Source organism: Pseudonaja textilis, chromosome 4 (assembly GCF_049901715.1).
Source record: "Pseudonaja textilis isolate UNSWEBS1 chromosome 4, rPseTex1.2, whole genome shotgun sequence".
Classification (NCBI taxonomy): Eukaryota; Metazoa; Chordata; class Lepidosauria; order Squamata; family Elapidae; genus Pseudonaja; species Pseudonaja textilis.
In genome coordinates, this window is record NC_141993.1 from 41,086,590 (window position 1) to 41,102,188 (window position 15,599).

Consider the following 15,599-nt stretch of genomic DNA (forward strand, 5'->3'; position numbering starts at 1 on the left):
TAAACTTATACTACCAAATGCAGATTTAGCAGCCAATGAAGTTCCTAGTTGGTGATTTGATTGTAGAGGTCTCAAGCATCTTATCAGTTTATTTATTTATTTGCCATAGGGTTCAATTAAACTGTATTAGGCCTTAATTTAATATATGATAGATTTATCTATCATTGTTCAGATGAGTTTCATCATATTAGATGGGTCCATAAACATGGTGTAATAGATGGATCCATAAATATGGAGTAACTAAAAAACATAGTTTAGATATTATGGTTGGAGTTTTGCACAACATGGCATTGAAGTGAGAGAAAATTTATGAACTTTTAGAATTATCTATAATCCTGCAGTATTGTGACTTATAAGAAAGCTAGTTTGATGTAGCAGTTAAGGCACCAAGCTAGAAACTCTAAGACCGTAAGTTCTTAATGTGTGTTAATAAAAAACCACATGGATAACTTTGAATCAGTCATTCCTTTTCTGTCCTAAGAAAGCGGCAATGGCAAATCACTTCCAAAATCTTGCCAAGAAACAAGTTTTAATTTTTTAAATAAAAATTATTTATTTACTGTGACCTACATTATCATCATAGCTTCAGTAAGTCTTAGAGAAAGAAATTCTGGTTAAATAAACAATACATAAGCAAGGTATTCCTTGGGTCTTTATTTTATTTATTTAAGATAATTTATATAGTCACCTACTCACTCACAGCAACTCTAGGCAGCTTAAAGATAATAAAAACACAATGTAAAAAAAAAACAGTAAAAAGTAATAAAATAAAAAAATAAAATAACCACTTTATCAGGGCCTTATGAAAGAGTGCCAAGAGTGAGGGCCAGTCTAATTTCTGGAGAGATTATGTTCCAGAGGAGGGGAGCCACTATGGAGAAGGTCCTTCTTCTGGGTTCTGCCAGATGTACCATCTCAGGGGAAGGGCAACAGAGTGATCAATGTCTGGAATACTCTACTTGACTCTGTAGTTTCTTCCCCAAACCCCAAAAACTTTAACCTTAGACTGTCTACTATTGACCTCACCCCTTTCCTAAGAGGTCTGTAGGGGGCGTGCATTAGCGCACCAACGTGCCTACCGTCCCTGTCCTATTGTTTCTTTTATTTTTCTTTTATTTTTCTTATATGTACCCATTTCATGTATTCATAACTATGTATACACTTATACTTATTATCTTGTAAACAATTGACAAATAAAATAAAATAAAAATTAATAAAATAAATAAAAGGGACCCACAACATTCCTTGCCTCCGATTCTAGTGGGTTGGGTGGATGTGATCGGCAAGAGACAGATTACCTGAACTCGCTAAACTTGAAGTATCAATGGATTCATCTACCTGAAAGGGAAACTTGCTCTGTTTTACTTCTTTTATTAGTTCCTTGTCACACACAAAAATTGACATAACCTTTAAATATCATTATCAAATAGTGGTACATATTAATTGTTTTTCAAAATAACCAATTATGAATTCTACTAGATCTTTCCTTCATGATTTAGCCAAGTTTTCTGCAGGAGTATAAGCTTCACCTGCTTTTGCTATATGATAAATCACTAGATAGCAAGTTTTAAAGACACTTTTGTTGGTGTACAATTTTTTTTTATGGAATTTGAAACACTTGGGGCTTTTGTCTTTCAGATTGGAATATTTGTTTCCAGGTGTCCTTGTAATTTTTCTGGAATCATATTATTGCTATTATTGTTATTATTGCTCATGTTTAACATATCAATTTAATTTATTATATTGACAGTCCTGATAAAATGAAAGTTGATAAAGGTGTCATATTATTTACATTTCTTAGTGGAACTTGAACTTAATTTCTAAAGACTTGTACAATTAAAACAAGAGCAACAGTACTGAAATTTTAATGTTTTCATCTTTTTCTGTACTGCCTACAACTGTACCAGTTTGTAACCAATGAACTGAAAAATATTCATAGTATATAAATATTTATTCTTTCTAATCAAAAGAATAAAAATATTCATCTATTGAGGGGTATATATCTAAGATAGTTACAGAAGTTGAATATTATTAAGCTGAAAAATTGTGCAACAAATTCACCATTTATGATGCCACTTAGAATGAATCCATTACAAGATGACTTGCTTGTACATAAACATGGCATGCAGTACAAAACGTACATGTTTTACATTAATGTAAATTAAATGGATTCTCCCATTGTGGATTATTGGCTGAAATCTTTTAAACATCATGTTCCATCTTCCTTGATTCCCTCACATGTTTACCCCAGAAGAAAAAGAGGCATAGTTGGTCAATGACTTAACATGCTGGAGATGCTCTCTGCTCCAGCACTGTGTGTTGGGTGAGCTCCTATCACTTGCCTCAGCTTCTGCTATCTAGCAGTTCAAAAGCATGTTATTTGCAAGTAAATAGGTACCACTTCAGTGGGAGATAAGTTGGTGCTTCATGCGGTCAATTAAGAATCCTGCTTGTGCTGGACCTTCCCAGCTATAATGCCCATTGGCAAGGTGGCTTCAGTATAGGAAGAGAGCAGATGATGCTTCAGGAAGGCCACTCATCTTTATTTCTAGTGCAGAGCTAACTCGTCCCCAGTGGTACACCATGGAAAGTACATGAGCATGAACCGAACAGGGCTACCAGTCTTATATAGCTAAACTACTACTCTGTATTTGGATTGTAATGTCCTGGAAAAATGTAACATCACCATATAAATAAATAAATGCCAGAGAAGTCCAACTCCAAAGGACTTAAGACACATATGTACCATAGCTGATCAGTACAATTTTATTTTTCTTTATTAATTTTCAGCAAGCATAGGATGCCACCTTGATGATTAAGCAGACACATGAATTCACACAACTATGTTCTACAACATAGGAAAAGAGACATATTTTAAAAATATTTCTATTGGCATATGATCATATCACAGACCTCTATCACAAAGTGATAACAAGACCAAAACTGAAGAAAGCATTTAGACAGTGAAGATAGTATGACACATAACAATCATGGCTGAACTGGTAGAGGGGGACTCATGTCATGACTACACAACACATGTGTTTGAATCGAAGCCACGGTGACCTGAAGGATGGCATTCCTCTTCATCAGAATAAACTCTGTATCATATGTATATACGGTCTGTGTAAAATGCTGTGAGGTGAAGCTCTAGGCATTAACCATATTTCATGTGATTGAGTTCATACGAATAATTATCATTAAAAATGGTAATCATGGGTAATAAGGGTAACAAGGGGTAATGAAGGGTAGTGAGGGGAAATTATTATAAATATCGAATCCCAGGAAACTCGGGTTAGATCCAACTTTATTTTGTTTGCTTAGCTATTATCTCGGACTCCTTGCAGAGGATAGAATAAACAATAAACTTTTGTGTTACTAAATACTGAAAGAGCTAATGCAATGATTGAAAGATATTTGAGATCATATACATCTTATCAACAGCAAGAATGGGCTGATTTACTTCCATTTGCTGAAGTAGCATATAATAATGCTATACATGAAAGCACAGGATATAGCCCATTCCAGGTAGTAAATGGGATAGAATTTGTGCCAATCCCTGATTTACAATGTGATGAAAAACAACCCATAAGTGTCCAAATGTGGTCGAAAAAAGTTCAGATAGTTGGGATAAAGTAAAAGAGACTCTCAATAAAACAGCACTAGAATATAAACAACAAGCAGACAAGAAAAGAAAAGAGTATAAAGCATTCAAACCTGGAGACTATGTTTACCTATGAACTAAATATATAAAATTACACCTACATAGACGAAAATTGGGACCAAAATATATTGGACCTTTCCAAATTATGAAAGTGATAAACCCCGTAACTGTAAAACTTAAATTGCCACCACAGTTACATTGAATACATCCTGTGTTTCATGCTAGTTTACTGAAGCCTGTAGAACACATTGATGTACCTCAACTTAAGGAATCTGTAATAGCTGAAACCATGCTGAAATTAGCTAACCCATGCTGAAATTGACAAAATTCTAGATTTGCTGATATGTAGAAAAGTGTTACAATACTTAGTGAGATGGAAAGGATATCCTGAAACAGAGGCAACCTGGGTGAAAGTAGCAGATGTGTGTGCAAGTAGACTGATAAGGCAATTCCATTCCAAATATCCCGATAAACCTGGACCACAAGTAGAGACATAATTAGTGATATAATGTATATTGTTTTATACACTGGTTCCTGGTAGAGGGGGACGCATGTCATGACTACACAACACGTGTTTGAATCGAAGCCACAGCAACCTGAAGGATGGCATTCCTCTTCATCAAAATAAACTCTGTATCATAATAATATGTGCGGTCTATGCAAAACGCTGTGACGTGAAGCTCTACACATTAACCACGATTCATGTGATTGAGTTCATACGAATAATTATAATTAAAAACAGTAATCATGGGTAATAAGGGTAATCAGGGGTAATGAAGGGTAATGAGGGGAAATTATTATAAATATTGAACCCCAGGAAACTTGGGTTAGATCCAACTTTATTTTGTTTGCTTAGCTATTATCTCGGACTCCTTGCAGAGGATGGAATAAACAATAAGCTTTTGTGTTACTAAATAATGAAGCTAAGAGCGTCTTATTTTCTCCCTGCATTTGTGCCAAAGAGTAGCTGAGAACTGCTTAGCAAGTTATAAATTCCAGATGGATTTTATTCTCTTTGCTCACAAAGTTTATTAATGGTTCATCCCAAAATACTAATCCATTTTAATTGCCCTGGATATTCTTAATATATGCTGTTTAATGCCTGAAGAAATTCTGTTTTTCAGAATTTAAGGGTAACCAGGATGTTCAGGGGTTTTATTGTCTGTGTGGAGTGTAGGCATGTGTATCCTGTGCCTGAAGAAAATTCAGAACACAGTAGAAAAACAGTAGCCATGAGACTGTTAGGATATACATAATAAGTATATGTGCTCACAAAGCGCATCAACCATTCTAAAAAGGATCTGCATCAGAAGGGCTAAAGAAAAAAATATTTTGCATTTTGGATTGGCCAAGTCACCATTCTGACCTTAATCCAACTGAAATGTTGTGGTATTTGAAGTAAGTAGTTGATGCAAAACAGCCCCAAAACAATATCATAGGTCATTGTATTCCAGGATTATAGATAACTCTAAAATATATTTCTTTCACCGATGTATACTTAAACCAAACTGACGACATAAAGGCTATGCATCTGGTATGAACTTAGGCAATATTTGGAACATAAAATAGTATTAATTATTTCAAAATGTAGACCACTACCATTCATTTCACTAGTTATATATTTATGGGTAAAAACTAAAAAATATATATAATTAAGGCATTCAATTTTAGAAGATAATCATCTCAAGAGTTTTAACTACACTATAGTATGCAATATGCAATTTTAACCATACATATTAAAGAATTGCAACATAAATTTCAACTATGCATAAAGATAAGGAGCTTTATTCATTTTTCATAAACTTAACTTTTAGGATTGTGAATTGTGATATAAAATACTATTCAGCAATATTACCATATTGTTGTAGTTCAACAAATCAAATTGACCAAATAAATGGCAAATGCTTCAAAAAAGCACTCTGAGGTAAATAAAACTCAAGTTTTAATTCTGAAAAAAATGTATAAGCAGCTTCTATAGAATAATGCTGATACAAAGTAATAATATTTTAAGGGATCCAATTTATATACCAATACAGAGGTTAAATGATATTTTAAGAATGATTTTATAATGCGAGCTTTACATGAAGTAAATGAATCATATTTTCATTATACTAATCAGTGCAAATTCCAAAAAATATTTATGTATAAATAATTCAAGTCAGTGAATGTTCAGTATCTAATACACTTCATCCTCTTATTTTCTCTATAATAACAGCCTTGTGAGGTGAGCTCTCTTTAGATGAAGAAGCCACATTTGGATCATTTACAGCCAAGCTTTGGATCATTTACAGATCATGGATCTTCCTTTTAAAAGAGAGGAAAACCAATAGACTGCTTCTCAATCACACATTCCTATTCCTATTTAAAAAGAAAACTTTCTATCTATCTAGATATTCAGTTTCTTTATTGTTATCTAGCCCAGTATTACAGCACAGATTATTTAGAATTGATGGTAACAAAGGAAACCTATGGATGACTTTTCCCAAATACTTTATGCAGAGATGGAATCCTACGGAAAGTCACATAAAACCGTGACCTGTATGTTGAACATCAGTCTTTCACTATCATTTCTGACTGTGTCTTTTTAACTATTAAGAAATAGCACATTCAAAGCACAATATCATCAACATCAAGAAGGGCAATGGTAATAATTTATTAACAAATTTTATGATAAAGCTACCAAAAAGCCCAAAATAATTCCTGCCATCCATTTGTAAATTATCCACAAAAGCTATCAGAGTATTTGAGTTAACATCCTGACCCAATACTTAATATCATTTGCACAGGAGTCAATCTTTTCCTAATCTTCTTTTTCAGAAACAAAAAAATTGACACTGTTCCATAACTGTAAAATATCAAGTGTCAAGTGCAGGTTTCTTCAGATGGAATGTAATTTTGCTCCCATTTAGCAAGGAAAAACAAATCTATACCACAAGAAAATGATTAACTCCTTTAAACTTCCATCCTGTTCTGTTCTAGTAATTTCATCCATCACAGAAACAAGCCATGTAGGCCTTAAAAGTCTTCACACATGCTAACCACATCCTCAAGATTCAATCATAATAGAATAACTAGTTGCAAGGACTACAAATATTTAAAAAAACATCTCTTTAACTTATCAAAAGAATCCTCAATATAAAATAAATGTTTAAATGAGTCCTAAAGCGTTCATCAAAACATGACAATTTATCTCTAGCACTGTTCAAGCTGAAATGGAAGCAATCATTTCAATTGTTTCCCAAAGAAAATGATACTGCAAGTCACAAACTAAGAAAAAGTTGTTGCATCTTCATTGATCTAAATATATTTTAAAATCAACTGCCTTTATCTCCGTGTATCTTATTTACTCCTAACTGCTATTACTTGATTCTTATCTGCTGATGATTTCCATAATGCCGATTGCAAATGATGTTGTTGTTTGCCTATTATATGTGGCTGAAGCATTATTTATTACTGATCTAGTTGAGTCAGCTTCAGGGAACATATAATAGCAATATCACTTAAACTTATACAGAGCACCATAGTACTTAACATACTCTCTGAAAGGTATACAGTGTCAAGCATATTGCCCACAATAATCTGGATCCTCATTTTACCGACCTCGGAAGGATGGAATCTGAGTGAACTGGTCAGGACTGAATTCCTGGCTGTGGGCAGAGTTAGCCTGCAATACTGCATTTTAACCACTGCGCAACCACAGAATAAGGAAGACACAGCTCACTGAAGAAGCAATGAAGGGGACTAACAGAAGTTCTGGAAAAAAGAGATACACTTGTTATTCATCAGAGATGAGAGAAACAGAGGAAATTGTTATTGTTTTTGTTTCCTGAACATAAAAATGCTGCATATTGTACAAATATAGTTATCTACTCTGCAGTTATAGGGAAGATGGGAATTTCTTGAATAGGCACAGAAAACACTTGATGAGAGATTAATACCAAGAAGTATTTTAGAAAATGGAAGAAAGAGAAATAGAGATGGAAAGATCAAAAAAGTTACATATCTAAGCTTATCAAGATGTTTTACTATCTGGAACTTCAGAACAGATTTCAAGTTTTCATTGTGGGTAAAGTTTCTGGACTTCATTAATAACATAGAGAAGTCTACTGGGATCTGCAAAGAGATGGGAAAGAAATGACAGGTGGTAGTAACACAAGGTTTCCTACTGAGAAGACCAAAGCAGTAAATGGTTTTCCAGACTATCAACAGACTAGTGCCTTCCTGTGGCAAAAATCCAGGATGTGATGTGGGGGGAAAGATTCTTTAAATCCACTAATAAATATCCTTTGTACTGAGAAAGGATGGGGTACAAAGAATCCAGCCAAATAGAACCTTGAAAATGGTAAAAAGTATTATAAAGAAAACTTATCTTAATCTGAACTTTTTTTATTGTAGTTGATAAAAGGAACCCAGGAAATAGTTCCTTGTGCCACAATTCCGCAATTGATAATTCATTCACTGAGAACCTCTTTGAATATCTTTCACTCTGCAAGCCTTGGTCAGGAAGGCCAACTCATTATATCTTGAAATCAGAAATGAATTGTATTCAAAGCACTGAAAAAGCTTTTGAAAATTATGACTTTCCCCAGAAGCAGAGGAACTCTTTACCTTTGATCCAAGAGCACTCAAGAACATGTTACAATCAGAGCTGGGATCATGAAATGTTGCTCCTTATCAAACTTAACAATATATAGACTAGTAATACCACTATCTTTTAGAAACATTCTCATTTATTTCCTTAATTAGCAACTACCTGTTTCAGTGTTGCTAATTAAGGAAATAAATGAGAAGTGTTTCTTTCTACTGTGCATGTTTTTTACGGTGTTGATAATCTGTTGTACTAGAATATAGAAACAGTTTTGATGAAGGCATGGAGAAGCCATTAAGGAGAGGAAATGACAATGTAGTTCTAGGAAAGGTGAAAGAAATCCAAAATAACACTGCCTTTATTCTGTTCAAAATAGATATAAAGAAAATTTAGTCTTCACAAAGATAGAAAAATAGTACACTGCTTAGATGCGAATAACAAGATTCAGGAGAACAATAACAAGCTAGTATAATGGTAAAATGAATTTCAACAGAAACAAAAGAAAAGTCCTACATTTGAGAAATCTAATGTAAGATGAGGGTACAGAATGGAAGGACCATGCTGTAGGCGGTGCAAAAAAAAAGTGTTTTCCCAGGCTGTATCAACAGAACTATAGCATCAAGACTAAAAGAAGTCACACTTCTTAATTCTGTGTTCGTCAGATAATGTACCTCAATATTATATTCTGTTCATGTCCCTGCATTACTGCATTCAGTAAGACATTGAAGCAGAAGGTAAGCAAGATGATACATAGTCCTGAATTTAAAAAAAAATGGTTGAAGGTATTGGGTATGTTTAGCTTGAAAAGAAAATGGGGGGGTGCTATAGATGTCTTGCAAAATCTGAAGGCTTGTTTTGTAGAAAACAGGGCAGAACTATTTGTTCTAGCTCTGCACCAGGAATGAGAGCATAGTAATGTATCTGTAACTTCTATTCAATTCCTGACATTCTAAGATTGCTGTATTTAAAATTCATTTAATACATCTTGATTTATTTGCACATCCTTTTCAACCTCTTACCACAAAAGCTGTATTGGCCTTTTAAAGTGGTTTTTATATTCCTTCTGTGCTTGCCTACTTTTCAAAGGTTATTCACATCATTTCACCTTTTAGTCTAGCATTCAATTTAACTCAGTACTTTTTTCTTTGATTTGTAAATCTTCTAAAACTAAAGAGACTTTTTCTCAACAGTCTATCTTATCCTACCCTGATAAGGCATTGGCAATATGTCATCTCAACATCTTACACAGTTTCTCTCATCTTTTCATCTCTTTATTATCTGTTATTTTCAGAAAACAAATTAATAATTGGCATGTTTTAATAATTTAAAGTTACACCATTAGCTTTTGAAATAAAAGCAAAAGCAATGTAGATTGCCACATGCATATGTATCAATTGTCAAAAGAGATGAACTACATATATTCTTTATACTTAGATTTTGCAATCAGTTCTAAATAATGGTCATCATTACTTTTTCTTTTAAGGTTTCCAAAACCTGTTACGTCATGCAATATGCTTAATAACAAATTTACTATTTCTCTTTTCTACTGGAGTTAGAATAGAAGGGCTAGAATAGAGGGCGAGGTAAAGAGGTCTAGTTTGGAGCTGCTCCATGGGAAGAAGCAGCAAAAGTCATAATCTTGAAGCCTTTACCTGCCAGGTCCCAAGCGAATGCAATTAGACTGGAAAGATTCTTATAAATATGTGTTCTACAAAAAAAACCACTATATTGGCCTACACATGAAATTATATATAACCAGGGGCCAGCAAGGGGGCATTAAGAGGCTGCAGGGGGGCATTCGAGGCACTGGCTCTGCAGGCTCACTCCATTGAGCCCCTTGCATGGCTCTGGTGCAACAGTCAATGGCACCCATGGATCACCTAGGTGAGGCAGAGGAAGAGGGGCTTTGACCACATGTCCAATATCCAGGATCCCTCTCAGCCAAGTCCGCCCCTCTTTGTAGTTGCCGTGCCTGACAGCAATATATTTTTTAATCCAAATGCATTCTCATTGCAGAACTGGCCAAACAATGCACTCATTGCATTCATGCATTTAGTTTAATGTCTATTCTCAATATTACAGGAAATTTACTTACCTATTCTTCTGGGACACTTTGCCCTAAGGATGTTAGTATCATGTCCAAGTTCCCATGACACACAGTGATTTTTGTTCCATAAGCACCTTAATCCTGGTCCAGCAGTTTTACAAAGATCTTCATCTCTGAATGCTTCACAATTGGGAGGTTTGTATACAAGGATGTCATTCAACAAAATGCTTGAAAAGCCTCCAAATATATACATGGATCTATCAAATAAAATAAAATATTATGTTTCTACAAGAATAGATATCAAAGCCATGAATCTGCCTTGTTTACATTCCCTTTTAAAGGTGTATTTGGATATACCTGTATATTTTTACAATTACTTGTCCTAATCAGAGATAGGTAGGCTGTAGCTAATTAATTTATTTTTTAGCCACTTGAACCCATTAAGACCATTTTATGAAACTGAGCAACTAATTGCCAAATAAATTTTAATCTTCAAGTTTAATTTCAGTCTTACTTATACATTTCTTTTTGCAGGGCCTTTCAATCATTATTCTTTATTTGTAACAAACATGTGATCAAATGAGGTACTTTTTAAATTTAAATAAATTAATTACTAATACTAAAAGTATTCATATTTTACAAGTTTTGATTTAAATAGAAACTTAGTATTGGCTTACATGGTAACCAGACAATAATTCATATTATTCATGAATTCTGCATTTCTAAACAATTGATATGTGTACTTTCTTTTAGCCAATATTGAGAAATACATTACCCATTGCTGACAATTGCAGAATGACCAAATCTGTTCACATCCCTATGAAGACTTGGTTTTTGAAGAACTTTCCATTCATCACAAGCTAATAAGAGAAGAGAATGTAATTTGCTGTTACTGGACTTCAGAAATTTTAAGCAGAAATTGCAATTATTATAAAACAATCCAAATCTCTTACATCACAATGAAATTAAGTTCTCAAATAATTTTCTGATTATTAGAAATAATGTAAAAATATAATTTCCTGTTCATAAGCTTTAAGAAAATATGTCAAAATATAACAATTGAATATATTTCTATACAACCTTGATTATTTTAAATATTACATATTCAACACTGTATTAAACTCATTGCAATCTAGTCTCTCCTCTAAGGTAAAAAAATATTATCATTTTACAGCAGACATATGATCTGCAATAAAATGTATGAAGTCTTTGGGAGCTCTCTGAGCTTGGTTGTTTTCAAACATTTCATTATCCAACTAGATAAGGTCATTAGTGCTACGATGGGGTTTGCTCAATGTTTTTATACCCCTGATGATGAACCTTTTCATGTTGCTTGCCAAAAATGTGCTCATGTGCACATGCTCATGATGCAATGCACACGTGACTCCCCCTCCCTCTGCACATGCACACACAACCCCCTGCGCGTGCACTGCATACCTCTGTGCATGCACATGAAACCCCTCTGCATGCCGCATGCCTCTGTGCATGCGCACACATCTCCACGTGTGTCTCTCCCCATGCATGCACAGCACACAATTAGCTGTCTGGCGGGGGGCGCACGCATGCGCAGTGGGTTTCTTCCAGGTGACCTCTCGCATGCCAGCAGAAGCGGCTTTGCGTGCCACTTCTGGAATGCACACCATAGGTTCACCATCACGGTTATATACAGAACTTACTCTATCAGTGTTGCCAAGGCATTGATTAAGGTATTGTTTTCTACTTGTTTGTCTTGTGTTAATTCATGCTTATCTGGATTTTAGGAGGGGGGAAATGGGTGGGGTTGTTTCTTCTTTAGCTTTATTATGTCTTTTGAATGGTCTGTAAATGTGGTTTATCTCCATATGGATGGATAATTTGTCTAAATTCCAAGCTTACAGGAATATCCTAATATTTTTTAATTAGCTTGGTCTAGGATGCTTATTGGTTTCCAGTTGAAATTATGATTGAGTCTGTACATGTGTTGTTTAATTAAGTTTTCATAGTGTGCTGGTCTTCATGGGTCTGCTCTGTCAAATCTTTTGCCTATCTGTCATATAAAGGGGCTGTTACAAACCTTAAACTGTTTGTTGTAGATGACTCTTGTTTTTTGTTCTCTGGCTACTGGATCTTCCAGTTTATTAGGATGTTTTTCTTGGGATTCTATTATCATAGTAATGGTAATATTAAGCAGTAGTGTCATTGGCAATTGTAATTTGCTTTCAATCATGATGATGTGTTTAATATGTTCTATAGTTTATGCAACGATATTGTTATCATTTTCTAAGCATATTTTTCTTGAATCAATATCAATGTATAAATATATATTTCTAGACAGCATTACCTGATGTTAATGTTTAAATTGACATTCATAAAGATGTTCCATATTCTACTGAACTCTATAAAACTATATAATAATCTGATCTGAAACCAATTTCTCATTATGCAATGCAGTATAGACTTCATTATCACTATGTTTGTTATACTGCAACTCCTTTCAGAGCACATTAATAATGTAGCATCTACTTTGGATGTGACATAATTTTTATATATATCCCACTCCTGTATAGACATATGAAAAGCATTGCACTTTTATTTGTCTCTTTAAGCATTCCTATTCAGTTTTAATCTATTTACTTTTTTCATTTCAAGAATGTGAGAATAGAACTGCTTTCTTCTGAAATGTTTTCTATACATAACTTTATGCATGCTGACACTGTATTGATACTCTAGTTGGTTGCTGCAGAAATGCTGTTTTTAAGCTGCAATAACATTTCTACTTTGCCCTTTAAGATTTGCATTAGCGATTTTGCCATTGCACAAGCAATTCTAAACTTTACAGTACGCAAAGTCAAATTGCCTTTTTGCAATTGTTTCATCACTATATTTTTAGAATTCCATTCTTCATCATATCATCTACACCACAGAATAAAAACTTTGCTTCCTGAAATAGTAGCTTATTTATGGATTTAGCTTGTCATTCCTTGCTTTCATGTGCTTCAATGTGCTTCAAACTTTGCAAATAATACTGTATTTCATTTATCCATAATATGTCAGCGACCAAAAATATCACTGTGACCAGTTTTCTGTCATATTTCCAGTATCAAGTAAATGATCCAGTATAGCTGAATCTTTCTGGTATTATTGGTGTTTAGAATCCTTTTGACACCATCCAGTTTAAACTTTCCCTGAACCATTAATATATATTTTCTGATGATTCTATTAGCAGTAATTGGAACTGGAATTTCATATCTTCCATTATCCTAAGTAAATAAGAAATTCCAAATAAAGCTGTAAAAATCTCTTGAAAGAATTATTTGTTCTAATGATTTCCATGAATGAAATACCAATACTTATAGCACAATTCCAACAGATTTAGCATTTCTCTGAGATTGTTTGCATATTTGGTCAGGTTACTTTACATTTTACTGGAATATCCACATTTTCACTTGAAATAAAACGTAAAATAGAATGCTGGAAAAGAAGGGGGAGAAACAAAACTGAGTCCTAAGAAACAAACCCATCAATAACTTAATTTGATTTCCACAAGTATAAAATGAGATAGAGAGAAATTCTGACAGGTTTTCAAAATTTTGTCACTGTAGCCCATAACATAAAGAAATAGTGATTGTCCTTGACTTATGACCACAGATGAATCCAAAATTTGCATTGCTAAGCACAACAGTTAAGTAATTTTTGCTCCATTATACGACCTGTCTTCTCACACCTATTAAGTGAATCACTGTAATTGTTAAGTTAGTAATAAGGTTGGTTAAAATTTAACCATGAATCTGTCTTCCCCATTGACTTTACTTGTCAGTAGGTTGCAAAAGTAATCCCATGATCCTGGGACAATGCAATCATCATAAATACATGCCAGCTGTCAATTATCTGAATTTTGATCATGCAACCTTGGGAATATTGCAACAGTCATAAGTGTGAAAAACTATCATGTCACTTGTTTCAGTGTCACTGTAACTTTGAACAGTCACTAAACAAATGACTGTAAGTCAAGGACTACCTGAATATGTGAAATCTCTGGAGAATTTGTTTTTTAGTCTAACTCTTTGAAGCAGAGAAGTGTTAGTCCTTCAACAGTTGTTTCATCTTCCCTATTGTATATTAGACAAAGTCAAGAATGGATTTTTCATTTCTCAGAATCTTTACTCCCTTAACAGTTCATTCATTCCTTCACCAATTTAATCTCTACATTTCTTTACATCAGGGGTCCTAACCTCAGATCTATGGTCCATTGGGAACTCAGCTGTGCAAGTAGCAGGCTATCATGATAAAAAGCTGCATTTGTGCAAGCAGCACACACAAAATCATTCCATCTTGTCCCGTCTCCCCCACCCTGTTGCTGCCAGTCCGCAAGCCAGAAAGGTGGGGGGCTGCTGCTTAATATCATTAGAGTTGCATCAAGAGGACATGGCCACCTTGACATTTCAAAAATAATACTTCATCCACAGCATTGTTGAAAATGTAGTTCTGTCCCTAATCTTTTTCATAGTTCTATTTTTCAGCATGCATGGAAATCTATTTGTGTTACATTCTCAGCTTAATGTTTTCATTCTTACTAATACTTTATCAAAAGAAATATCTTGAAAATAGAAGCTGCATTATTAACAGCTCTCCTAAATATATTAACTGATTACATATAGAAAGTAAACTTCACCAGAATCATGTATTAATCTTTCAGGTTCAAAAATATAACATAGAATCTTCATAGGTGCCAAAAAACAGCCATGACTACTATGATCTTGATAATGCATTATTTTGCTGCTAGTGGTTAATCATCAATGAGGAATTTCAAAAATGTTTGGCAGAAAGGTACTTGAAGGAAACGCCTTTTTTAAAAAATCACAAAAGAAGAGTATTATAATAAAATTGTGAAAGTATACCAATCAAAGTGGAACAAGGGAAGAATGATGCTAACAATAATGCATATTTTTCATATTTGGTTTACAAGGCACTTGATAAAATAACACTATAGACTGGTAAATATAAAATGACTAAATAATTATGGAGTATATTTCAGATATACATTTCTCATGGGAACAATATAAGGAATAAATATCTCAGCAGCTTCTCAATTATTTGATAAATTCAATTCAATTTCTTATAATTCACTTGTCTCAGGCTGCTTACTAAAAGTATTTGAACATCTAAATGTACAAGAAGAGAAGCCTGTAGCTAAAAGACATGCATGCCATTTATTGTAATTTGGTCAAGGATAGAGCAAATCTGGGTCTTTGTTCTTTTACCCCTGGGAAAGTGGGCTTTAGTTCTGAAGAAAAATCATTATTAAAAGCTAAGTTTAAGATAAG

At 33.9% G+C, this 15,599-nt stretch overlaps 1 protein-coding gene across 4 annotated transcripts in view; it reads right to left on the reverse strand.

The window, feature by feature from the left end:
• Positions 1-15,599, reverse strand: part of ATRNL1 (attractin like 1) — a 497,977-nt gene that overhangs the window by 403,617 nt on the left and 78,761 nt on the right. For all 4 annotated transcript variants that reach the window (XM_026704834.2, XM_087932664.1, XM_087932666.1 and 1 more), the window contains exons 11-12: positions 11,072-11,156; positions 10,345-10,553 (exon numbers count right to left, since the gene is read on the reverse strand). In XM_026704834.2, coding sequence (XP_026560619.2) covers positions 10,345-10,553; positions 11,072-11,156 — 294 coding nt within the window. The remainder of the gene's footprint in view (positions 1-10,344; positions 10,554-11,071; positions 11,157-15,599) is intronic.